At 44.1% G+C, this 27,471-nt stretch overlaps 1 protein-coding gene across 1 annotated transcript in view; it reads left to right on the top strand.

Annotated features, from left to right (window-relative positions):
- The window catches only part of brsk2a (BR serine/threonine kinase 2a), a gene marked incomplete at both ends in the record, with an annotated part of 201,978 nt that overhangs the window by 121,843 nt on the left and 52,664 nt on the right, over positions 1 to 27,471 (top strand). Inside the window, 2 exons of the mRNA XM_080001763.1 lie at positions 21,070 to 21,155; positions 23,915 to 24,055. Of these exons, the coding sequence (XP_079857889.1) occupies positions 21,070 to 21,155; positions 23,915 to 24,055 (227 nt within the window). The remainder of the gene's footprint in view (positions 1 to 21,069; positions 21,156 to 23,914; positions 24,056 to 27,471) is intronic.

Below are 27,471 nucleotides of genomic sequence, written 5' to 3' on the forward strand. Positions count from 1 at the left end.
TGAGAGATAAAGGGAGAGGGAGAGAGGGAAAAATAATTTGTGGAGATGTGGGAATCGGCAGAACCCAAAATAATTGCCTCCCCAAGCAAGTCATTGAAGAGCGAGCCGAGCGAAAAAAGTTTGAAAGAGGGACGGCCACAATGGAGGTAGATGGATGTATCAGTGCTCAGCAACCAATGCACTGCCTGACCATACCTTTGAGTGGGTTTTATTTAGAAAATTGAGTTCTACTTTCTTCCATTAGTATGATTAAAACAGTCAGCCTTGGCCTAAATGTCAGTGCATTATGGTTGAATGTTTATTGTGGTAGGGGATATAAATGAATTTGATAAAAAAAAAAAAAAGTTTACAGTTTAAGTTCACACTCCTGCCCTTGACCAGTTGGAATTTGCTCTGGGGCTGGAGTTGGTCCCAACTGCCCAGTGTTCCTATATGGTTTGGATGGGTTGAAACGCAGATTTCCCCAATGAGATAAATAGTCTTCTTCTTCTTCTTCTTCTTCTTCTTCTTCATCATCATCATTCTAGCGATGCTGGTCATAAAGTCTACAACAGCATCCAATCGAGTCTGTCCTTGATCCTTGCCCTTTGTGCTTGTCAGTGTTGAGCCAATCTGCAGAGTCACTGAAGAACAGCAGCCTTGGATATTCTCCCAACATCCCTGGACACGCATCAGAGAGAGAGAGAGAGAGAGAGAGAGAGAGAGAGAGAGAGATGTTTGCTTTGCTGAAGCACAGCTCAGTGACCGAAGCCTTGTCCTGGTGGAAACATTGGACTTAACGGGCTGAAGTGGGGTCGGGGCTGTGGGGTCAGGCGGTTTACAATCAGTACATCGCGGCATTTCTATTCTACCGAGGCCTAAGCCTTGACCGCGTTAATGGCACGACGCGTCTTGATCGTCTTAGTTGTGAAGAGCTGTTGTACGGTAGGTAGTCTTCCTGTAGCCAGCTCTTTTTTATTCAGGAAATCAATCGCAAAGTTTTACCTCCAAGGTTAAGAGTACATACGGAACGGCAAACTCTGAAAAAGCTGAAGTCAACATTGGAATTCAAATATCCTGATGTAAGTGGGAAAACCCTCAATTTAAAAATTCAATATGAAACATTCAATGTTATTTCGACCGACCCTAGGGTTTGGAATCAAAGGAATAAACTGGGAAAAAAAAAACTGTTTAATCTCCCGCCGCCTACGTCTTATCTGTATGGGGGTTGTATTTGGTTAAGCAATATGTTATTCATAGATAGGGCATTTTGCCTCTGCTGAGGCACTGCGCCTGTGCAAATTGGATTCTGTACGTGACAATAACCGGCAAGTTTCAGCCATTTTCAGAAAAATGGCTTACGCTTGCGTTCAAAATGTACGCCCTTTGTGATAACAACAGAATGTGGGGAAAGACAGAGGAAAAAAGAGGGACGGCGGTTGCATTAAGAAAACGATAGAGATTGCAGTGGGCGGTTGAGGGAGCAGAATGCCACGGCCTCAGATGAATCACACGGGGTCTAATCTTGTTATCCTGACACCTCGGTGACAGCACCGTGGCTTTCTCTCCTCTCCGTCTCCACCGTCTCCTTCAAATGATTATAGATTGGCCATTCTCTCTTTTTCCCTCTGTTGTGCCAAGAGTGGGTTAGATTTAGAAACGTCCTGATTCACACATATGCGCACACACTGTGTGTGTGTGAGTTCTTGTGTGTCCATCGTTGTGTGTATTCGGATGCGTATAGTATCCGTGTGTGTGTGTGTGTGTGTGTGCGTGCGCGCGTGCGTGGGTGGCGAGTGCCCACGCGCTACAGTGTAAACTCAGACTCCCTGCAGAATAAATGGGTTTCATATTATTTGCCCCCTTGTGCTGATCCATCAGCTTTGTATTGTGGGGAGCCAGAAGCAGGGCTTACAACACAGTTTGAGCCTAACAGCCGGACACCACACAACCACTCTGGAATTACCTTGCTTGTTTCCTCGCCGTTTGTCTCTCTCCTCTCATTGATCTCTGTCTTTCCGGCAGTCTCCGTGCTTCTGTCGAGCCAATTGTAAGAAAACTTTTAAATTGTCTCAAATAAATCTATACCGGCTGGTTTCATGGGGGGCAAAGAATACTCTAAATCAAATAGAAACCGCAGATCGACTTTTAAAAAGAAGGACAAATCTTTATTGGTCACACAGCACGCACACCGCAACACATGCCCCCATGTGAGCAACGGTGGCCGTCACGCACATGCTACAAATGGTGGCCGGTGAAACCTGTTCTCCGCTTTTGACCCTTCCCGGCTTGGCCTTCCTCCGGGGCAGCCAGGAGCAGTGGGCGGCATACAGTGATGCGCCCGCGGACCAATTCCGAAACGCCCAGCGCTGGTCAGACGACGATCTTGTGCATGTTTTTGGTGGGAGTCCTTACCGATGTCCTATGGAGGAAACCCCATGTGAGCACAGGGAAAACATGTGAACTCCACGCAGAAAGACCCCTAATCGGGAGATAACTCACCGGGGCACGGTGCCAGCAGCGCCCCAGGCGGGGCTGCACTGTGCCATCATTACATGAATAATGGAGATTAATGGAAAGATAATTTTCCTTTTTTTTGTTTACCATGTGTGTCCAATGCTATGAATTGAGTCATTGCATTTATATTAACAGTAAACCTTATTAGCACATTAAGGACGTTCTATTGGAATTTGTTGCTTCACCTCCGTGTAATTTGACAAAATCGCAGGACACGTGGCATGGACAGAAACTCAACTCAAACTCCTCTGCCTGATTGCTAGTCCGTCTGTCACTATCATTGTCCCTTCCCTGCGTCCCTCCGTCCCTCACCCCTTGAATCTTTTACAGCCTATATTAACATGCTGACAGAATATCATTTATCATTCCATTATTACCGACACTGTATGGCCTTAACAATGCCTTTTGTCTCTAGCGAGTCAATATGAAAGTCAATCAGGACTCAACAATGTGATCTGGTTTCCAACCGCCACCGCTGAATCAATCCACATTCAGATTTTCATCCTTTTTGAGTGCCGCTGAGGCGCCGTCAAAGGCGGAATGACCGACGGATTTCGGCGGAAGGGCACAGGGATTGTAAAGAAATGTCAGCTATAGCCACACTTCTTTGGATTCCCTATGCGTTTTGGGCTAACGAACATTAACCGAGAAGGCTGAACATCCCCTTTTACGTGATTCTGACTGGTAGCGTGGGGATCTGTCATCTCCAAGCAAGATAAGTGAAGCTGAATTTACGGGTTTTTTGTATTCTGTACCGATAGGGGGGATCAAACAGGCATTTGCGGCTCACCTGACTTTTACCTCTTGTCTCCTGATCAAAATGGAAAAATTGCCAAAGCGCAAGAGATGAAATGAGAAATTGAGACAACAGAATACGTAACGCGGAGGGAACTCCCATCGAACGTGACAGGAGAGACAGACAGCTGTCTCCAACAGTGGCCTTTCTTCTCTTCAAAGGAACCGGGCTGCTACGCTCTCAGATAGACGAGAAAGCATGGATGGGTCGTATGGGTTTTGTTTGTTTGTTTTTTTTTGTTTTTTTTCACGTCCAAAGAGGAAACGCGTTTCCTCCCATTCTTCCTCAGTCTGCGTTTAACTTGAGGGATGCTTCAACAGACTTTTGTAGTTCTGCATTCGTTTCTGTCGATTTGATTCTGTTTGTTCTGCACTGGGACCCCTTTCCAAATAACTCCTGTGGTCCCACCGGAGCTTGTTTTGTGCCTGCGCGTTGGTATTGGTATTTTTTTTGTTGTTGTTGTTTTTTTTACCCAGCACAGCCTTGGTGAATATTGTAATAGTCATTTTGATTGTGTCTTGTTTGAACAGGGAAGGGACCGTTAATTGTGTAGGTGTCTCACGGTGCCTAATGGTGAGGACTTTCAACTTCCATATTCCCTTTTTTTCTTCATGTTCAAACCCCCTCAGTGCCCAAACTTATTTCCCAACGTATTTATGCAGTTTTTCTCAGCTGTCAAACTCTTGCAAGTCAGAGGTTCATATACATCCTTGAGGGCTTATCTAAAGCCCTCGGTTTCCTCGGAGACGGTTTCCTCGTCTCCTAGACTTCTCCTAAATGACTGTCCCTGTCATATAGCTGCCTTTGTTTGTGAATGTGTTTGTGGAAGTGGGTTTATGTCACTGTGTGTCTTGTCTCAGACTGTGTGAGCGTCTCGGTGTGACAGCTTTACTATAGCAGACTGACGCCTAAGTATGCCACAGCTTACGTCTGTATGCACAGCGTTTTCCTGCTCTGTTTGCTGACTCATTCTCGCAGCGCAGTTTATGATACGGTTATGACGCAGCACCTGGGCATTCATTCCGGAGGAGCACGGAGACGCGCCTCTTGTTCATCCATCACTTTTAATGATGACCGCGGTGTGATTCATCGGGTGAGGTCAGGGTTTCGGTGGGTGCTCGGATGGCAGACGAGGCCGAGCTGAACCTTGAGCTCTCCGTCTCTGGGCAGGTTAAAGTAGGACCGGGCTGCTGGAGTGCAAATTTGTCTTGCGCTCTAGCCACCATGCCGTTGTGGAATTGGGCCGTCAAAAATTGCCCACGGTCTTCCAAAGGCCTCCTCCACTGACTGTATCAAATGCCTTCGGATCGATAAATGCAGGAGACAAAACTGGGTTTAGTTTTTGGCATTTTCTGTATTTGGCAGGCAGGGCGTACTGTGTCTTTGCATCCAGGCTCCATCCATCTAGATTGCTTATTTGGGTCAATTATCCACAAATGATGAGTTTCTCAGTGCTAATTGTGACGGCACTGAGGGCTTCAGGGTTCGGCATAAAACATGGGTTTTAGAGTGTCAGCTTGGAACTACATCAGCATTACACCTTTTCTTCTGATCATGTCTACTCCAGAAGAACATGTCATCCACACCAATTTCCTTAATTTGCTGATAAATGGTAATATCCTATCTGGAGACTTTCTGCATTCAAGGGACGTTCGTCCGTCCTGTCTGTTAGGTCCAGAAGTGTCTTTTAGGATACATTCCAGTATCCAGCAGTGATTGGTGTCATCGGCTATCACTCTAGGACTAGGAACGGGGGTGGAGAGGTACCAATGAATGCACTAGAGTGCCAGAACTTTGGAATTTGTTTAAAGTGAGGAGGAGTTGGACAACTTTTGACCTCATACTCTCGACCAATATCGTCCATATCCGGTGACACGGCGTTCCCATGACTGGAGATGGTCCTGGATGGAAAGACCATTTCCACCAAGTGTTCTGCAGATGCTCACTCATTTTTGAATTTGCTGGGTTAGTTGACCGCTGTCCTGGGTTAAGCGTTCCTGGTACCGATGCACCAGGTCATGTTGGTTGACATCTGGTGTGCACCTACAGGAACAGCCATCATTGTTTGTTGCCACCGTTATAATGGTTTGTCGACATGCAGAATGCAAAGGGCATAGACAAAGATGTTTGATATATTCAAATGACAGCATATTCTCATTATCAAATTGCCAACTACACTGTCATTCCATTTACAAACAACATGAATTTGAAGAAACATGTGCATGTGATGTACTGCCAGCGTGCTGTGCCAACGTTGGCCAAAATGGGGTTTTGGCAGAAAAATTGCACTCTTTAAAATGGGACTAGTTACAGAGAGTGGGTAATTCACAAACAATCTCCGCAATGTGTGGAAGCAATTAACACAATGTTAATTTGACAGTAGATGGATTAAGCCGCTGAGTCTTCCAGCTCCATTCAGGAGCAGGAGCTTACATGTCATCATGTTTCCATATTGAGCCCTAATACACCTGAGACCACCTGCAAAAGATTCAATTACATTTATTTGGTATATCAGACATGACTTTTGGATCCGCTCTTGGTTGTAGCGTGTAAGCAGGGCAGTGACCTCCCACTTCCCCAGTCTCCATGAATGTAAGAAAGATCATTATGTAAGTTTTGGCTTTGTGCGGTTGTTGTGTTAAACATGTAAAGCAAGACACTCTAAACTTCATCATTTCCTTGATCTTGCGATCCCCGTGGGGTCCGAGGGTGTTTGCTAATGACTCTGCTGTGCAACGGCACTCCCAGATGCACACACACAGACACACACACACACACACAAATACCCATAAGCAAAGCGCTGTTTATGTTTGCCACTACAAACATATTTTTGTTTATAATATGTACAGAGAATTATCAAAGACCAAGAGTTTTCCTTTCAAATTCTTGGGAATTTGCTCGTGGTGTATGCCCCGATAACAGGAACAAGTTTGAAAACAAAAGAAGGTAGTTAATAAAGTAAAACTCAACATTTCATTTCAAGGGGAGCCAGAGTTTGGCTGCCGCCTGAGAGCATTTGAGCCGCTTGATCTCACCGGTTCCTCCGTACCTGGCGACTTGCGATGCGCCGGGCGGTGACCTTGCCCGACCGGCTATCGACCGAGTGCACGTGTCAATGAGCGGGCTGTGTATACTAATGCACGGAGGCCGATAGACTCGCGAGCCAGGCGAATCATATTTCCCTCTTCCCCTTGCTTTCTGCATGGATTACCGCTCTAATTACACCGTAGATTACAACACTTCTGTACTACTAATTAGTTTCTTTCCTTTTTTCGTGTTTTTACTTCATTATACGTTCCCGAGCACAGGCCGGCCAGTTGCTGTACGTTTGCTTACTTAGAGATAGCGCATGTTGTCTTTCTTTAGTGCTTTTTGCATTTCTGCCTATTCTTCTCTATTGTTTTTAACGTAATTATATTTTTTCTCACTCCACTTTTTTTTTTTTTCTTTTACAACTTTATTTACATTTTCACAGTACAAAATATATCCAGGTTAGATTATGGTTACATGAATATATTGACTTATTACCCCCCCATCCAGGGTCATAGTAGAGAAAATAAATATATTATTATTATTATTTTTTTTTTATATATATAATTTAATTAATTAATTAGAAGAGGGAAAAAAACCCACTGGACAACACACAAAAAAATCTGGTTAATGATAATAACATTCCAGCAACCAGTCAAAGAAAAAACTGTTTACCAGCTTTGTGCTTTACACTTTTGGTATTTGAATTAACCTGTTTACGTATCTGTCACCTACCGATTGTTCAGTCAAGGGATAGATTTTCACAACAACTAAAAAAGCAGACCAGATTTCATTAAACTTTTGCTGTGATCCAAATACAGTATATGTGACTTTTTCTCATTTCAACATTGACATCACCTCCTGAATCCACTGCATAAACGATTCCAACTAAACAAGATGAGTTGACGGGCCAGCAGAGAGGCAAATGCGATTGCATTTATTTGGATGACCAAAGAGGACCTCGTCCGACTGGACTATTCTGAAAATGGCAGCAATGGGGTTGGGATTCAGTGTTATATTGCATAACAAACAAAAACAATCAACGATTGATGTCCAGAAGCTTCTTAGAGATTGGCAGGACCAGAACATATGCCCTGAAGAGACTGGGGTATGATGGCACCTAGGACATTCTGAACAGGCAGATGGAAACATTTTGAACAATTTAACATTGGAAAAATGCAGGCGATTAACTATTTAAAATGGTATCAGATTGAGTTTTATACAGAAAGATGAGGAGTGAATCTGTGAAATGATGGAGTCCCAACAGTTAATCTGAAATTTCTCCTCCTATGTTTGATTCCCAAGCAGCCTTTGTGTTTTCCCATGCAGGGGGGCATATTATGTTCTGTATCACATTATACACTCTGGAAATGAGTCCTTTGTCTCAAGGATTAAGATTAAGTACGTGGTGTATCGGCTCTTTCTGGGGGGGATTGAGGTAGGATGAAAACTGTTTGGAGGCAAAACTTCGAGCCTGAAGGTATCGAAAATAGGGACTATTTGGGATTTTATGGTCTTGACACAGAGAGGTGAGTGATCTGAATGAATTATCAATAAATAAATCAACGAAGAAGACCAATCCACATCTATGCCAGGCCTTAAATGCCAAGTCCAACTGTGATGGTGGAAAGAGATGATTGAACGTTAACGGCGAGAAGCAGGTTGTTCTCGTGAAAAGCAAAGTGTTTTCTAAATTGGGTCCAGATTTTTACTGGGTTCAGCACCACGGGATTTAATTGATAGGTGTTTGAATTCGAAGGTAGTGAGGAAGCCAACAATGAAACTGGAGAAACAGGAAGGCTCGATTGTAGTTCCATGGTTGAGCATAGAGGGCCCTCCTTATCTGCAAACGTGGTGATCCAGTAAGTCAGTTTAAAGATATTCGCTGACCGGTAGTAGTGCAAAAAGTTGGGAAGACCCAGCCCACATTCTGATTTTGACCTTTCCAAGCTTGGTTTTTTAATTCGAGAGTTAGATTTATTCCAAATGAAGGTAGAAATTCGACGATCTAATGGTTTCAAAAAAGATTTTGACTGCCTTAGTATAAATTCTCAGGCAAGGGAGAGTGGAAGGCTTGACCGACGTGCTACATCTCCTCCTTTTGTGCCCTCCAATAGCGACTTCAAATTATATTTAAAGAGTGCTTTGAATGAACTTGTAAACACATATTCCTCAATACGTAAAACATTCCAGTTCCATTTCAAAAGGAATTTGGTTAAAGGTGCTTTGCTTTGCCAGCTTGTTAACAGGAAATAGTAGACTTTTTGATAGGTGCAATTCATAGCCTGAAAGACTTCCAAAATACCTTTAGCAGATCCAGGAGGTGAGGAATGCGGTTGGTTGGATCCGCAATTAACAGGGGTAAGTCATCTGCACATAGCAATAATTTACGAGTGGCTCCACTCAATCCCTTGAATCCCTTGGAAAAGATCGAATGGCAATAGCTAAGGGTTCAATTGCAATATCAAACCGATATGGGGTTACAGCAACCCTGCCGGGTCCCTCTGTGAAGGGCAAAATAGTCAGATACAACACCATTGGAACATACAGAGGCCATAGGGTTTAGGTATAATATCTTGATCCCATCAAGAAAGCTTGACGCAAACCCATTTTTCCCTAGTACTCTAAAGAAGTATATCCACTCAATCCTATCAAATGCTTTCTCTGGGTGAAGAGAAACAATTATTTCAGATTGGAGTTCTGAATAAGGCAGAGTACAAGACATTCACCAGGCGCCTCACACTGAAGAAGGATTGTCGGCCAGGAATAAAACCAGTTTGATTGAATAACAGTCTTCATTATTCCTTCTAAACGGTGTGAAGGGGCCTTGGTAAGAATCTTGTAATCGCAGCAGAGGAGGTCAGTTGGTCTGTATGAGCCACGTTCCAAAGGGGTTTTTTAATCCTTGTTCAATAAGCCCCGAGATTGTGGCTCGGGAGAGGGTTTGGAGCAACCTTCCACTGGAAAGGGCTTCGTCATACATCAATTTCACAATAGGGGTCAATTTGGTTGGGAATTCCTCAGTAAATTCAATGGGGTTCTAATTGGGATTTAATCGCATGCACGATTTCATTTGGTGATACGGGACGATCAAGGGAAGTTTTAATGTCCGGAGTCAAAGTAGGGATGTCTTAGGTGTCAAGAAATGAAATTACTGGAGATGATTCTGCATTCTGTGTCAGAACGATACAGAGTGTAGTAGAACTGTTTAAACCGGTTATTTATAATCTGTGGATTGCATGAAGTCGAATTTGGCCCTACACTATATTTACCTCTGATGTAGCATGTCTAGCTGCTTCTTGCTTTATTCGATGTGCCAACTATTTGCCTGCTTTTTCTCCATGTTCATCGAGAGCCTGTTTAGACTTAGAATAAACACCTCTGTCTGTATCGTAGAGAGATTGCCAAATTCAGTCTGGATGAGGAGCCTCTCCTTGAATAGTTCGAGGGTTGGGGGGGAGGGGGCATCATCTGCTATCATTATCTAGAATCTGCTGAGATATTTCTGTAAGTGCTGGAGTGTTTCTGGTTTCTGGAGTGCTGTTCATTCTCTTCGGCAGTGTATGAGAATGAACACTGCTCTAATGTAGGCTTTCAAAGCCTCCCAAATGGTGCATTTTTTGGGGGGGGTTGTTTATTTCAAGAAAAAAAATCGATTTGTTCACCAAGAAATGCTTTGAATCTTTTTTGCATGGGAGCGGAAGGGGATCGAAGCGGCAGCTACATTGAGGCGTTATGTTGTCTGGAAAACGTATAGCAATTTGGACTGGGCTACGGTCTGATGTGACAATGCCGTGGTATTGACAAACGGGAATAGTCTATTATCCATCAGATAAGTCTGTTCCTGTATAACTATGGTGAACAGGGGAGAAAAAAAAGAATACTGTTTGATTAGAGGATTGTTTTGTTTTGCCAGAGTTGCCAGATGGGTCCGTTTAAGTTTGCCAGGATGACGGGAGCGTTGTACAGTTTACCGGTTACAATAACATAACGACCGTCGGTATCGGAAATGACTTTGGTGGCGTCAAATGAAAACCCCTTTTCTAATTAGAATGGCTGTTCCTCTTGCTTTACAATTGAATTTAGAGTGGAACACCTGGCCAATCCAGTTGTTCTTACGTCTCGCTTGGTTGTTGATCTTGAGATTAGTTGACGATGTCTGGGCCAAGAGATTTTAAGTGGCCAAACTGGTACTTTATGTTCTATTCCGGTCATATCTAAATTTCCTTGAACAATAATGGGCTGGTTATACATTTCTGATTGAACAGGTTTCACTTCACATTGTATGGTAGAATTGACTGGGTTGCACGCAGGAAAATTACAATAAACAAATGACACACAAACAAGCAACACACATAAAAAATACTCTGGACCCCGAGCTGGTCTTCTTCCATTTAGAGACCGCTCTAAAACACCTATAAAACACATATATATATATATATATATATATAAAATAAGATAAAATAAACCTTTATTAGTCCGGGGAAATTTACTATATTTATATATATATATATATATATATAAATATATACACACACACACAAACACATACATACATACACACATGTATATATACATATACAAGAAAAGGAAAAAAAAATAACAATGAAAAGTAAAATAAATAATAAAAAAATATATTCATAATAATAATAGTAAAAAAAAAAACCAGAAGGAACATATAAGAACCCCCTCACAGTGTCCAGTCACCGCAGAACAAGGGCCTGCCCTGCTCACCGTGAGCCATAACCGAACACAATTAAACATTCAATGTGCAAAAGTCAACCTCTCAGAGGAAGAAGCATTCTGGCTTATTGGATGTATGTCAATTGTGAGCGTCTCTAGGTAATTTGCTTAGAAAATATATAAAATAAAAGCAAATTATGACGTTGAGAAGTGATGGGAATCTGATATATTAACAAAAGGCTTCAAGAATGGTTAGTTAGGGAATATGTTTAGATTTAGACGCTGTGGTATTGAGGGTTGCTATAGAGAAATAGAATACAAAGGGCGGCCCTGTTCGGTGCACGGCTACAGTAACTGGGTATTGTACAGCGCAGCCATTACACTGTATACTATCTCGCCGGCTAGTAAGCTGATTCGTGACGAGCTGCTGTATTAGGAGGCTAGAAACATCAGCTTGGTTAGTGTTTCGGTCGATTAGCGCCTACTTCTTTTCTGATTCCTGTGGTTGTAGGTTTTTCAGAATGTAGGCTTTAGCCTCCAGAGGATTGCCAAATTTTAAAGGCGTTAAAGGCAGCTGGTTTCGTCCTCGCCGAGGCCGCGTGGTCGGAAATCGCATGTTGCTGTGGAAGACGCCCTCACTTGCAGGTCTTCAGTTTTGGGCTACCAGTCGGTTTACTTGGGATGTCTGCGCTTTGACTTCCTTTTCAAGTCTGTCTGTCGGGTCCGAGCCGCTATCAGCCTCGTCCTCTAGAGTAGCGGTCCGCATAGCATGGGAGGCGTTTACTTACTCGCTTTGGAATTTTCGGTTGCGGACTTAAGCAATTTCTGGGCGCAGATCGATGGGAAGGTCATTGATTTTCTAAAGCATCTCAGTCGCCAGCAATGCTTGTGATGAGTCTTATCTTTGCCGGCACCCTTTCCTCCGAGGCCTTAATAATGGCCGACACGAGTGCCTCCGTGCTGGCGCTTGAGGTCTCTGGGGCATTCTCCCCAGGCGAGTCCGGGGCTTCCTGGCCCGGGTTTAGGCTTCGAGATGTTTAATAATTCACTGAGGATCGGTGAGTCACAGCAAGTATGACGAAGAGTGGTGACAAATTTTAATCAAATACATTTAATCCCGATGCGGAGCTCAAAGACAACACATCCTCGCATGTTGTTCTCACTCCACTTTCAGTGCTTCAAATATTTCGATTACAGGACCGACTATTTGGACTTCAACTGCAGTACGACATGTCTTTTTCACTTGTGTGTAAGTTGTTGTTTTTTGTTTTTTTTCGGACAAAACATTAGATAGAGTACAAAGAAATACCTTCGGAATACTTAAAAAAATACAAGAAACACATCTTTTAGTGCTGGGAAACCGCCGACGTAGACAGAGAAATACGTCATGCTACACCACCTCAGCTCTCCCATGTGCTTCGCGTCTCGTCTATGAAAACCAATTTTAGCGATTCTTCAGCTACTCCTCGCACCCTGCCCCCCTCCCACGCCACGAGGTCGTCTCACCCCTCTCCCTCCTCCTCCGTGAATTGTCATCGGCCTCTGGACGACGGAGGACTGACCGACCGACAGGATTAAAAACTTGTGTCTGGAGGGGGAGGGCGGAGTGGGGCGCGCAAAAACATGGCTCCCGCAGAGATCCACGGCCTGTTTGTCACTGATAATTGACTCGTCCGGGTGATGGAATGCACATACTGTACAGCACAACTTACACATATGCACACACACACACACACACACACACATACACACACGCGCAAACACACACACACACACACACGGGCGCATGCCCCTCTCCGGCCTTCGATCTCTCGCAGGCAGGTTCATCGGAGGTTCATGCCGGTGCCCTTTGACCCGACGGTGCGGCGGACCGCGGCCATTAGACTCTGCGCTCGCCAAGGTCGGCCGGGGATAATACCTGTTGGCCTGGACTGATGGGACTCGCCACGGATCTAAGTGGCAGAGCTGATGGATCTGCCACCGCCGCGGCAACACATCACAGAGATGATTAGGGACAGGTTGAACGAGGGAGGTAGAGAATACATGAGGGCGAGGCAAGGAGGTGAAGTGTGGGGGAAGTGAGATTTGGTCGTGATAGGGGAGGGGGTAATGAGAAAGATTTGAAAGGGAGAGAGAGAGGCGCTGGACTAGAGGAAAACCATGTCGTCTCGATCAATTTACATGTCTCTGGCATTGATTAGGCCCCCCTGTGTGAGGATCTCACATCTTCACAGAGCATGACTGATACAGTGATTATCAGAAAACCACTCGGCGTGTGTGTGTGTGTGTGTGGGGGGGGGGGAGTAATGGGAGGGAGAGATCAGTTCAATTACACTGATTGGGAAAATACAAGACTGATATCACCCCGGATTCTATTTTATTCTCAGTGGGACGAGCTCAGGGGGGAATGTGATTTAGTATACCTCTCTCCACACACACACACACACACACACACACACACACACACACACACACACACACACACACACACACACACACACACACACACACACACAAGCACACACAGAAACTACTTTTATAATTCATTTCCACACTTCACTGTAAAATCTGTTGCCCAAAACCTGTCTCTGTCAATTTCCTACGCCAGGGTTGGATAAGAAGCAACTCTGCTAATTGTTGTCCAGCAGGTAGAGCGGCCATGCCATGAACACTAAGTAGCCGTAGTACACAAACACTGTGATAGGTAACAAGAATATAGAATGAGATACATAACTAGAAGACTGAGTGAACACACTGTGTGTTTGTGTGTGTGTGTGTGTGTGTGTGTGTGTGTGTGTGTGTGTGTGTGTGTGTGTGTGTGTGTGTGTGTGTGTGTGTGTGTGTGTGCTTGTGTACGTGCGTGCGTGCGTGTGTGTGTCTGTTGCCATTTTAGGAGTTTGGTTTTGTACTTAAAACTGATATGAGGTCTGTCCTTTGTCTCCGCTATAGAAGACTGGCTGGCATCTGTGCTGCTCTTTGGACCCCAACTATGCTTTCGATAGATACTGTAGATAGATAGATGTGGAGATGTATAGATGGATAGATGTATAGATAGATAGATAGATAGATAGATAGATAGATAGATAGATAGATAGATAGATAGATAGATAGATAGATAGATAGATAGATAGATAGATAGATAGATAGATAGATAGATAGATAGATAGATAGATAGATAGATAGATAGATAGATAGATAGATAGAAATGTCGGTGTCACAGTAGCTCGTATTAAAAAAGACTATAATAATAAGCAAATAGCACATAATAACACAAATAGTAAGAGAAAATGACAATATGCAATAAACAATATATCTGAGGATCACCTGAAAGAATTGGCAATAATTCCAAAATACAAACTTAGGATAAACAATAAAGAATAAAAATGGCTATTACAATAACCTTCTTATAGATGGTAAGTGTAAATCTAGAATGAACAAAAACAATAAAATAAGCCTCGAAATCAACAAAAAGCAAGAATAACTGGCACTGTACACTAACCTATAATTAACTAGAGGATGGGGAAAAACACTCGCAGACACACACACACACACACACACAAACACACACACACACAAACACACACCACACACACACACACACACTACTTTGCTTTTGGCGTAATCATACTGTAGGTTTCATCCAATTGGCTCACTGATCGACATATGGATGAAAGTGGCTCATAGTGTGCCATGGCCAGTGCAGTGGTGTGTGTGTGTGTGTCTGTGTGTGTGTGTGCGTGTGTGTGTGTGTGTCTGTGTGTGTGTGTGTGTGTCTGTCCACATGTCACAAGCGTGTACCGATGGGGAGCTGACTGGTTCTGCCTCCCAGCCAGTAACACCTGCACCTGTCCTCACTCCCCCTATTACCAAGGGAGGTATTGAGCCAGTTCGCCTTCTTTCTTTCTCTCCCCCAGTTCTCCACCCATCCATCCCTCCATACTTAACCACTTTCGGACATATTTTCACCATTGATTAACCCACCAGGGCCCACATTTTTTCCTTACACGGGTCCTCATATCTTATATCGTTGCGTTCTTCTCGTTCACCCTTTTTATTCTCTCTCCTTCTGTCCCCCTCTCTCCCTCTATATGATCTGTATTATTTTCTCTTTTTTTTGTTCTTTCGTCTGTCAGCTGTTGCCAACTGTACAGCAGCCATGTTGGCATCCATGCATGCAACCCCCAACATATGCCATTATTTTTAAAGTGAGACGTGGCTTTGATCCTCATATGTGGATCAAGGGACCATTGGCTGGCCCGCCTGGGGGAGGCAACAGATATGTCTCTGTTTGCGCTTCAGTCTACGTGGAAGAAAGAATTAGAAACAGAAAAAGAGAGAGTGACAGGGAAAGAGAAAATGTGAAAAAAAAGGTGGAGAGAGACAGAGAGAGAGAGAGAGAGAGAGAGAGAGAGCGAGAGAGAGAGAGAGAGAGAGAGAGAGAGAGAGAGAGAGAGAGAGAGAGAGAGAGAGGGGGAACTAGATGAGAGATGACAGAGCCTGATATATGTGATATTTTTTCTCTCTGAAGATTGGCAACGGTTCCTCAGTTCTGTGACACGCGTGACATAAATCTAATCTCGTTGCGTCTTTGTTTTTTCGCCGGGCTTCCTCTGATCCCCTCCCATCCTCCATCACCGGGCCCCGTGATTTACCGCGGGACCTTCCTGGTGGAGCCAATCACCTGTTTGATCGTCCATTCATTTCAACCCGCGGTTTGACAATCCAAGCCAATCCGCCAGAGTGAGAAACAGAAGGTGCCATGTCTAATTTGTCCATGCAGACGTCAGGCCACGCCCCCACACCTTCACCATTACCTCCCCACCCCCCACGCCTGCACCCCGCCACCCCCCTCCCCAGCTGTCCTACATTCGCTCCCAGCCCACCAGCTCTCCGAAATAGCCTACACGCAGCGCCGGTACCGCGCCGTGATGTGCCATCTGCACCTGCAAATTACACCATAATTGAAAATAATAAATGACATTAGATTTATTATCAAACACAACAGCACCAAAATTAAATTTCGGGGTGATGAAAATGGTTTCTCAAGCTTTTTAATTTAGAGGAACAGCAGGCAGTTCCTTGGAGCCCGGCAGTAAGCTGTCATCTCCTGTTTTGGATGAACACATGAACAAGTCATAATTCACGGCTTTATTGTCTTCCTTTTTTTATGTTAGCTATGCTTTCTCATTTAGCATGCGGGGGAGTGGCAGTATTTTACAGTAAAAAATGTTGTTGGGTAATGTGGGTGTTGGCATCTGCTTGAAAGAATTTCTTGCCTAATTTATTATCAAATACAATAATTGCCTTATAAAAATCATATGCAAATGAGAAAATGTTATAAACAAAGAGTCCTGGGAAGATATGCTTGTTGTACTTCAGTAATTACCTGCTAATTAAAACTTATCATCATGAGAGTTGAATTGAATTTATGTTAAACATACATGAGCAAGCATGGACTCATTATAATGATGACTCCTGGAAATGAGCACTGACATTTTATTGACAGAAGATAATGACCCGTCAATTCCATGCTACATTTCTATTTCCTGTATCCATCAAATTGATCCTGTGTGCATGGAAGCCCACATGTCAACTTGGGTGATCCACAAATAGCATTGCCATCATATTCTCTATGCATTTTGTAATTAGTTTAACTGTGATAAAAATACCATGGAGTTGCATGCATAACCTTACACCCACATAATAGGAAAAATCCGTTGTCTTGCTTCCAGGCTACTGATGTTATTAGTGAGACATGGTATGCCGCTGATAGAAATCCAACACTGGTCAAGGCTTAACCCTGCCTCCATCAGCCCTTTGTATTTCCAAAATCCTGCTCTGACCTGCGCTGCAAAGGAAGGCCATGCTGCAACAGCCATCTCCAAGACAAATTATCTCCCTGTCCGATAACCAATTTCGATTTGTGTCAGTCTGAGACGCGGCTCAACCTTGTGTTTGTAATGAGGTCTTCTGAATAAGTGTGGTGGGCTTTTTTCTCCCTGCTTTACCTGCTCTCTTGAGAAGCATATTGAGCAATGCACTTGAGCAGTAACAACCTCGACAAATAGGAGCGCTGAAAGTTGAGATAGAAGCCGCTACTCGACTGGCGCTACTCTCTTTTTTTTTGTCATTTACTGTACCTTCTCTTAAGTCACTTTTTATTTTATTTTTTTATTTTTTTATTGTTCCTCTTCTCTAAATATGAGTGGGTTTAAGTGCCACTGGTTCAACGGTGTTCTCATGCAAATGCTCTTTAGATAGTTCAGGTGTGTTGGAGAAGGACAGACCTACTCTCGTATCCATCAGCAGGTGCACCAACAGTTACCCTGATGGCGACTGAGCAGGTCACAACGCGTGAGCAAAAAAAAAAGGCATTTACATTTTTGGAAAGACTACATTGCGCCTTTGATCAGTCAAAGGAGATATGCGTTTCACAGTGTTATTTAAGAAGAAATATTTAAATGACAGGTCCTTCCTTGTGTCTACTATTCTCCGTTGATCTTTCTCTCTCATCTCTCAATCTCTCGCTCTCTTTCTCTCTCTCTCTCTCTCTCTCTCTCTCTCTGTCTCTCTCTCTCTCTCTGTGAGAGCACCATTGGTGTATACTGTATGTGCATGCCTCTTACTACCAGTCTAACAGAGCACGTAATGGTGTGTGTCAATGGAAGGTTTCCAAGCGCCTGCTAATAAAGACTTAATGAAGTGCCACAGCCATAGAGATTGGAGAGAAATGTCCACACTCACAGATGTGGAAGTTAATGAGATAGTGTGCCATGCAGAGGAGCCAGGTCCAGAGAGGGACCAGCCACCTGGCTGGCACTTTATGAGTGCTTCAGTGCTATAGTGAAGTTATCAAGGGGTTGAGGGTCAGCAGAGGAAAGAGGCAGCACATCGAGAAGACTTATGAGTAGCAGATTGTGTTTGTGTGAATAGAAAACTGAGTTTTGTTCTGTACTTCTCAATGTATGGCTTGACAGTGCTGGACATAAGTCAGACCATTCACTGTTGATCCGACCAAAGCTTTTCTTGCCACCTACACAAGGCAAGCAAGGAAGCCAAGAGGTGCTGAATTCTGCCTCATTCCCCACATTTAGTTAAAGCAGAGACCGACAACCAAACATATGAAATGGGATTTTGTTCTGCGGAAACAAACAGCCAAACCAAGTGAAACTTCCAGACCACAGACTTAATACGGTTTGTGAATCATTAACTAATCTCATAATAAGGGCATTTGTACAGTTAAGTCTTTGCATTAAGCTTGTTTCTCTCATTTCAATTAACTTAAAGGAAGAGCTTAAAGGAAGCTTAGGAAGCTGCTGGCTCTGTAGTGTTTAGACAGCCCGTCTCCCGGAGTCATTGCTAGCATTATTCTCACTGCAGGGAGCCCCGCTACTCGCTAGCGGTCCTGAGCTCATTCGTAACAGCACACCTCAGCCTCAGGTGAGAAAGTGGCACTGTGTGGCGCTGGAGATCGTACTCATTAGTCTCCAGATTAGTCCTGATTACCCCAGCCGCTATTCCCACCGATACTCTTTACCCTTTTCAGACAGCCAGTCTGCCCAGCTTGACTTTCTCCTGTGAATTACTTCTTGACCCTGCCTTCTCCACTCTGATTTCCCTTTTGCATATTTTATAGCAAGCAGCTCTATGAACTCCCAGTCCTTTTTTTATTTGATGCACCTCAGATAAACCACAGCTATATGAGTTACAATCATCCATGTAACGTGGTACAGGGATGCTATCAGGTTGTCAGGTGTCTTTCAGGCTCCAAGGCAGGAAAGCAGTTTCTTCTTTGCTGTCTTAAGAGCACTCATATAACCTGTTCTTCAATGTAGAAAACAACCAAAGTGATAGGAGTATTATGAAAAGGAGGCACCTGATTTTATGCCCAGCCGAGCGGACAATTTTTTGTGGATGACCGACAAAACGCACAAAGCAGGCGGCTCAGAAGACACTAACATCCCTTCACATGAGCGTGCATAGAGCCGAGAGTGAATGGAAAGTGAAGGCTGCGGTGCAGGGATCAGACAGAGCAAAATTGACAGGAGAGACGGGGCAGAAGAACCTTTCACACACACTGTCCTCTCGCCCACCCCTTGTCTGTCAAGGCTAGAGATGGAAAACTGTAGGCAGAGGAGTGAAGCATAACAAGAGACGACCAAGGGAGAACGGGTGGGGCACAGGGGTGAGGGCACGGCTCTGTTTGCCCCCGTCCTTCCAGTGCCGTGTTTAGTGCCGTGGCGTCCATGTTGATCACTGGTGGGAGTACGACCTCTGGCGACACTGACACAAATCTAAAGTGACCGACCAAGTTTCGGTGGACTTATTGTCTTAAAAATACTTCACCTGTCGCTCTGCAGCTCCGTGCCTCCCCGAAAAAAGGAGCGCACGCACTTCTGTAGATTCTTGTCAACATACTTCTCATTCAGGTTGAGGTGTGTGTCGTGTTTGTGCAGCCCTCGTCTTTAAGTGACTCCAGGAAAAATGCCCTGCTCACAATCCTGATCGAAGTTGATGTACTGCTTGTGAGGACATCCTGACCTCACGTCTTCCACAGGCTGTTTTACAACTTGGCGGCTTAAGATAAGGTCAAGGATTGTTTTCTTTTAATAAGTCGTTTTCATGGAGGTACTGGTCAACATACTTAACATTCTTGTCTCAAAAAATAAATAAGGTCCAAAACCCTTTATCATGATGCCTATTTCTCAAGGACATTCATATCAGTCCTTACCAACTCTTAACATTTTGGCCTGCTAGGTTTTAGATATCGACTGTTGCAGGGAACCACATGTTCTCCCTTTTTGAGGTATTAGCGCCCTGTGGCCTGGATGCAACCTGAAATGTGGTCAAAGCTTATCTCTGTCCCTTCAGCCAGCAGGGATTGCCAGTCAGCTCCTTTCGTTGTAACACCTTGGTTTACTCATCCCTCCATAGTCCTGCTATGTGTTGGATGTGATCAAACATACAGATTTCTGTCCGTCAGCGCTTCTTTGTAAGTATGATCTCTTTGGGTGACCTTAAAAAAGCTGTAAACTATCATGGATTCTGAAGGATACTGGTCAGTAGTGGTCGACCGATATGGTTTTTCAATGGCCGGTGCCGATATTTAGAGAGCAGGGCGGCCCGTGGCTGATATATAATGCCGATATCATGTACATTTTTTTACATTTGCAAATGTTGTTTCATACAGGTAGGAAACACGGAAATAAAATAGATCTAAAATTAAAACACAGGGAAACCTGAACGGGAACGCATGCCGCAGCGCTGTCTGGAGGAGAAAAAAAATCCACTCCGATTCTCTGAGTTAGGTTTACATTTTGCCTCAAATGCAAAGTATCTCCAAACAGCACTCCTGCTGTGTTCTTTGTCAACCAAAAGTGGTTGCGGAGGCTCTGCAGTTGCCATCTTTAAAGGGCTAACACCACAACAAACCAGAGTGAATGAGACTAGTGAAGACAGTGAGTGAGAGGAGACAGGGCTATGTGGGCACCGCAGCCGTGTGTGTGACCCTCTGTGGGAGAGAAGAGAGCGCGAGGCAGCAGCTGCTACCGGTATATCCATAGTACGGAAAATGAGTATTGAAACCCTTTCAAATTTTCAGAATTGATATGTATAGAAAAAACAATGTTTCCAACTACCTCACAATGCGGAAATATCGGCCCGATTCATCCGTCGACCCCAACTGGTCAGACCTCAACGCGGGCTAATCTTGGATCACCTGTTTACCCCACCCAAAGCTTTAATTTTCATGGCAGCATGAGTAAGTAGATCTGTCTTCTAATGGTTTTTGAGAGCAGACAATTGTTGAATATGAGGAAACTTCTCCAACTAACACATTGTTTAGAAGTTTTTCACTTGTCCGACTGGGGTTATAGGAATATAGGATGCTGATGATTTCAGTGTGAAAAAATGAGATGGTAGTGGGTTTAAGGGCTATGGAAATATGGTTCCCTTGACTTGACTCGGATAACTTAATTACTTAAATCTCTTTTTTATTTCCCATACTCCATCTTTCCTTCTCTATCTCCTGCCCTCCTTCTCTACACGCTTTCTCCTTCATGCAGGTGGAACGAGAAATAGCAATCCTGAAGCTGATAGAGCACCCTCACGTTTTAAAGCTACACGACGTCTACGAAAACAAGAAATACTTGTAAGTACAATCCGACCGGGTGTGCGGTCTGTCTTGAACACACTATTTCATAATGGGAAAATAATGACTAAATATAATTGCGAGCTGTGAAAACCAATTGAACGTTGCCGTTGTATTGATGGGAGATATAATAGGTTGCCATCTCCGAAGATACACCGTTGCTTTCCAGTGCTCAGGCAAATGAAATCTATCCCACGTGCACAGAATTACACATGAGTGCTTTCACAGTTTGCAAATATCAATACCAAACAAGTTTTTGTTCATCACAGCTTGAGATTCCCATGGAAAAAAGGCTGGGCGCCATTTTGACTGGTGTATTTTGGAGGGGGGAACTTTTGGAGGGGGGATGTTTCATTAATATTGGCGTGAAGCATTTGATTCAGTTGCTTTTTCTCGGGGACCGCTAATAGAGGAGGAAGCCTTGGTAATGTAAACAACCCAACAGGCTTATCGGAGGCAGCCCCGCTGTGTTAAGCAACATTAGCCATGGAGAGTGGCAGCCACATCCGTCTGATGACACACACAAACACACACACACACACACACACACACACACACACACACACACACTAATGCACGGAAATAAACACACATACATTAACTAACTTTAGCTGCATTGAATGACAGGGCCATCAGTCCTCTCTGTTAGCCTCCTTGGTTTTCAGAAGACTGTTTGTCATATAAATTCAATTACGCCTCATCTTAAGCTTACAGGCCAAATGGGATTGGACATGCCACACTGTACATGTCATACTTTTAGATTATTGCAATAGTAGATTATTATGATTCATCCTCTAATTGGATTATCAAAATCCCATTTTGCACCCATAGCTTCATCACTTTTGACATTTGGTCACTAGTATCATAATGGGGTAGGCATCAAAGAAGATAAACTTCATTAAATATGCATCATCAGTGACTGGTCCAGAGATTACTCTGTGCTGGATATGGATGATGTCATTTGGCACTTGCATCACGAGGACCGTGCGCCTAATATACCAACTTAGACATCCTCACTGGAGAGTCATTTCCAATTTATACCCAGAGGGAGAGCAAGATGAGAGCAAACAACTTTCAGGATTTATTATTACATTGACACAGACGTACTTCACAACAAGCCATATATAGCGTACCTGACTGTGTGTGTGCGCCCATGTGTGTGTGTGTGTGTGTGTGTGTGTGTGTGTGTGTGTGTGTGTGTGTGTGTGTGTGTGTGTGTGTGTGTTGCGTGTGCGTGTGTGTGTGTCTAGGTGTGCGTGTGTGTGTGTGTGTGTGTGTCTAGGTGTGTATGGAGAGACTCGACTGTTTACTAACTAGTGGTTGTGATTCATATACAAAATTGTCAAACGCATATTTTCAACTTAAAATATGCATCTAAATGTCACAATTTTAGGTTGAAATCAAATATTATTCAGGTTTTAAAAAAATCAAAGCTATAAAGCTACGAAGCTATATGAAAATCATTTTATGATTGCGTGGACATTATTATCTATTGGAGCTTGAAACCACAGTAAGTAATGAAACCATAAGCTTCCAAAATGTATTCTACCCAGTATGCCACTGAGTAGGTGACGGCATTTATATGTATTTGTATCGTTGTTGACTGGAATTGGAGCCAAGATTGTGTCATATCCAGCATTCCTGCAGAGCCATGATAATATTTTGTGACAAAATAGTCGAATCGATACACAACAAAATTGAGTGGGATGGATACACACACACACACACACACACACACACACACACACACACATGCACTAGAAGAGGTGCAGAACAGGATATATGGGCAGGTCACAGTGCATGTACTCTACAGTCACATTGACAAAATGTCCCCCGCAAAGCAGCCAGACAGGCTGAAAGGCCGACTCGAGACTGGCTGTAAACTATTTGGGGCCAGCGAAGGGTGTGTGTGTGTGTGTGTGTGTGTGCGTGCGTGCGTGCGTGCATGCGTGCGTGCGTGCCGTGCTGGTGTGGGAATTCCTCTCGCGCAAGTTTCCACCACACATACATCCAAGATGGAAGGACAAGTCGGAAGTACCCACAATGCAACAAATAATTTAAAACATCCCTAATCTCCCCTCCGTTTTAACGTCGTTGCCGTCTCCTCTTTTGTCTCTTTTCTGGTTGAAGGTTGAATCGCCCGGCGCTGAGACTTAAGACTGTCACAGGGGTTTACATCATCTGTAGCTGTGCAGGACTCAAAAGCTCTTAAATCCTTTATGCCCTCCTCACTCAGCGCTGCTCAGAGCTCCGAGCTCAACCGTTTTCTTTTCCTTTTCTTTTGTTTCTTTTGTAGTGCATCAGCCCTTTATCACCCCGTCGATATCTCCCCTCGGAGGTCATGGATGCGCCCATCCAACGATGGGTCATTCTACGATGTCTGAGTGTCTCAGGGGGATGACAAACGATGAGTGTACTGTGTACATATACTGTACCGTATGTACAAAAAAACACAAGTGCTCAACCTACCTACCTACACGGTAGCTGCTCAATGGCTCCAGGGGATATCAATCCATATACCCCCGGCTCTGTCGGAGATCAGTTTGCGTTCTTTGTTGGTTCGGTCCTTGGGGGCCTTTTAAGAAGCCTCAAGTTGAACAGGAGCTCTATTTTCTTTTTGCTTGTTTGACTGCTTTTGTGATCCGCGAATGGCGGACTTGACTTCCTAGGTCACCCTCCGTGTTTTTATCCTTCTTTCCTGCCGTCACGTCCCCTCACCCTTTTTTGACTCCATCGCTGCCTTCTTTCACCTCCGCCAGGTACCTGGTGCTAGAACACGTGTCCGGTGGCGAGCTGTTTGACTACCTGGTGAAGAAGGGCAGGTTAACGCCTAAAGAGGCCAGGAAGTTCTTCAGACAGATCATCTCCGCCCTGGACTTCTGCCACAGTCATTCCATATGGTAAGAATTCTATTTTTGTTTCAACGTGTCCCTCAATTGACTAGTTCTGTGGATTCCCTTGGCATTGCACTGATGGTGGATGAGGTATGAGAGGTAGGGGATTGGGGAAGTTTGTGGAAAATACTGTAATGCATTAACTTCCTCAGCCAAGCGATGTACTTCTCTGAACTGCTGAACTTCTCCAACTTCTGTATCACGGGGAGCTCATACGTTCCATTTGCACGGTCCATTAAAGATGGCGTATCCAAGATCAAAGCTTTGGGTGCACGGAAGCCCAGCAAGACTATTTGTGAAACCCATGGAAAATAAGCCGTGCACTCACAGTCATATCCAATGACTACAATTAAAAATGGCTGTCAAAACGCAATAAACACACAATGACTTCAAAGGTATTGAAACCAGAAATTATAGATTTTCCCTCAATGATGTGATACGCCATTTCTAACTCTAGATTTATGGTTTTGCCGTCCTATTTTGGCCTTGTCATTTTTCACTCAACATGAAAAATTCCAAAACTGGCAGAGATTGTTCACCACTTGTCATGCGGTGTGCGGTTCCCTACTCTCTCTCTGACGTCAGCGGTGCGCAGGTTGCCGGGCCCCCTGCCGACACCATCTCACAGATAAAAAAACAGTGAAAATGAAGTCAAACAGAACAGTCCCAGCCTCCCATCCCTCCGTTATTTATTTAATGGAGCCAAGGGGCTTCATCAAACGACATCACAGTTTATAATAGGTGGTTACGGCTTATTAGTAAAGAGAAGTGTCGCTTTTGGGCCTTTTTAAACATTACAATTATTACTTTTAATTTGATCGTTTTGAAATGTGTCACCTGTGCCAAGGTGACGATTATTATGAAAATAATTTATTATTTATAATCCGTGATGACACCACAGTCAAATCTCTGTCCTGGAAAATTTCAGACTTATACCCCTTTCCCCCTGCACCAAAAACGCTAACAATTTGCATTTGTCACCAATAGGAAAGGAAAAACCCGGGTCTCAGTCCCGGGTCAAATGACCCGGCGATAGACCCGGGTTTTAATCGGCTCCACCGCCGATCGGCTCTGATGTGAACAGGACACCCGGGTTGACACGCTCATTTTGGCCCCTTTATGACACGCGTTGAATTTCCGGACACGCATAAATACACGCGTTAATAGACTGGAATATATATGTATCATTCCATCATTTCGCATTTGGAATCCAAGACTGGAAGCTATTGATTTTTTTTTCCACATGGGTGACCGTGAAATGTTGTGAGTGAGGGGATGGTAGCGTGGGGAGCACAGTGGAGAATGCCCACGCACCCCGCCAGTCCCCGCTCCCCGCCGCCAAAGGACCGGTGCGCAGTGTTGGGTCGTTCATGAACGATCCCATCCTTTTAAAGAGCTAAAAATACTTACAGTTTTATGTCGTGGTTTGTTTAAGCTGCTGTCACCTCTACTGTTTTATTCCCAGTCATACTAGAACCATGACACGCCCCTTTTCCGGTGTGATCGGGATGTCGTCCTGGACCAGAAAAAACGGCATTTCACCTGGCAATGGGAAATGTTCACCTATTTTTAGCTGGTTGCCCCGGGTTTCAACAAACCAACAAATTTTGTCGTGAAGACGCCATTAGAGGAAGTGATATCTGAGTTGATTCAGTAGTGCAATTATTGCATAACACCTCTAACTACACACACCACCTGATGAATTAACTTAACTAAATCTCTCTCTGACCTCATTATTGGGGCTGTAAAATCAAGCTGTGCCGTGGAAACACATTTTTTTTTGGTGTCAGCCCAGTGGTTCCTTTGAGATTTGGCTTCATGATGTGACTAATGTGACACTGTTATTGATGTGTTTAGAGATTTTGGCTTCTGGGGTTAATTTGACTGTTTTCCAGTTCATATTCTGAGGGGACTGTTGTTACTGCATTGGAACTCATTTAAGCAGGCAGTGATTAGCACGGTGTGTGTGTGTGTGTGTGTGTGCGTGCGTGCGTGCGCACAAATAGTGTAATACAAACGTGGTGTGTGCACACCACGTTTGTATAACACTATTTGTGCCCCTCACAGCCGAGTGTCAAAGTTTTATTCCCAGAGAGTGTGCGCCTCGGGCTCTTTTGGTGCAGCCCTCACATGAAAGTACAGTGCAGCGCAAGGGTGTCAGGCGCACGGCAAGGAAAAAACAGAATCCATCTTACCCTCTCCCCCTTTCCAGCTCCCCCAGACTGCAAACATATTCACAGCCAGAGGATCCCAATTAGAACCACAACTAAGACATCAAGACATCGGGATGGAGCCCCGGCGGGGCCATGACCGTGCCCGGTGCCCTCGGCCATCAGCCCTTGCGAGGCACCTACCCAGGTGGCCATGCATCTCAGAACCGCAGACCGGGAGTTATGCTTGGTGAATCGGAATGCCTGGGTCGGGTCTATTGTACCCCTAGTACTCCTTAAAAGTATTTTAGAAATTTGGAAGGAGGAAGAGGTCAGTACATTGTTTTCTATTGATGTTATGGAGCTAAAGGAGTATTGCGAATAGTAATAGTCCAGTATAATGATGCCCCCCACAGCCTAAGACTGGGAGCTTGTCGGCACTTGTGAGGTAGATTTACATAATGGCCAATTAAAGAAAGGGATAGATGTGCGTAGTCCGAGAAAAATTAGGGATGGTTGAAATTTGTAATTTAGTATGCTTTGCACTCCCCCGCAGTGTTTGCAAACGATACCGTTACACATGTTAAAGCTCTTATTGGTGCAGGTATTCACGGTCGGAGCAGCGTGTGTTTTAATAACGATGGTGCATTTCCTCGGTCGACGTCGGTCAGTTTAGTTGAGTTTCAAACGAAAACCGACTGAAGTCTCTTATTTTATAATTTGAGCGAACATGCAGCTGGGATGGTGGCTTTCATTTGATGGATGGAGTATTTGTAACTTCGAACAAGCATTCAATTACCTTGCTGCTGGGAATAACTCTTGGTGTTCTTTAATCAGTCTCTAATACGATGATTACAGATTACCACAAAAAAAAAACCATCAGAAAACCCGTGCATAAGTATGCAATATGATATTGTAAGTGATATCACATGTCGATATCGCACAGCTCTCTACAACGGAGTGACGTAATGACATTTGGGTTGACTGTAGAATAGAACATGATTGGTGGAGTTTCTTTATAGTATGAACACAACTGCAAGGCCAGGTGACGCTTTCGTGTTTTGTGTTGAGTTTGCCATTAACCCCCTCGCCAATCTTTTTTTTTTTCCTGTTTTGCCAAAAGGCAGCAAAGTCGTACCCCTAATGCAGGGAGCCTTTTTTCCCAGCACAAATTCACCTATAAGTCGGATTTATCATTTTGTCATATCAATAAGCTCTCCTAGCTCCCAGCAGCCAAAAATAGAAGAAAAATAGAAATATAGCAAATCTATC

The sequence above is a fragment of the Zeus faber genome (assembly GCF_960531495.2).
Source record: "Zeus faber genome assembly, chromosome: 6".
Classification (NCBI taxonomy): Eukaryota; Metazoa; Chordata; class Actinopteri; order Zeiformes; family Zeidae; genus Zeus; species Zeus faber.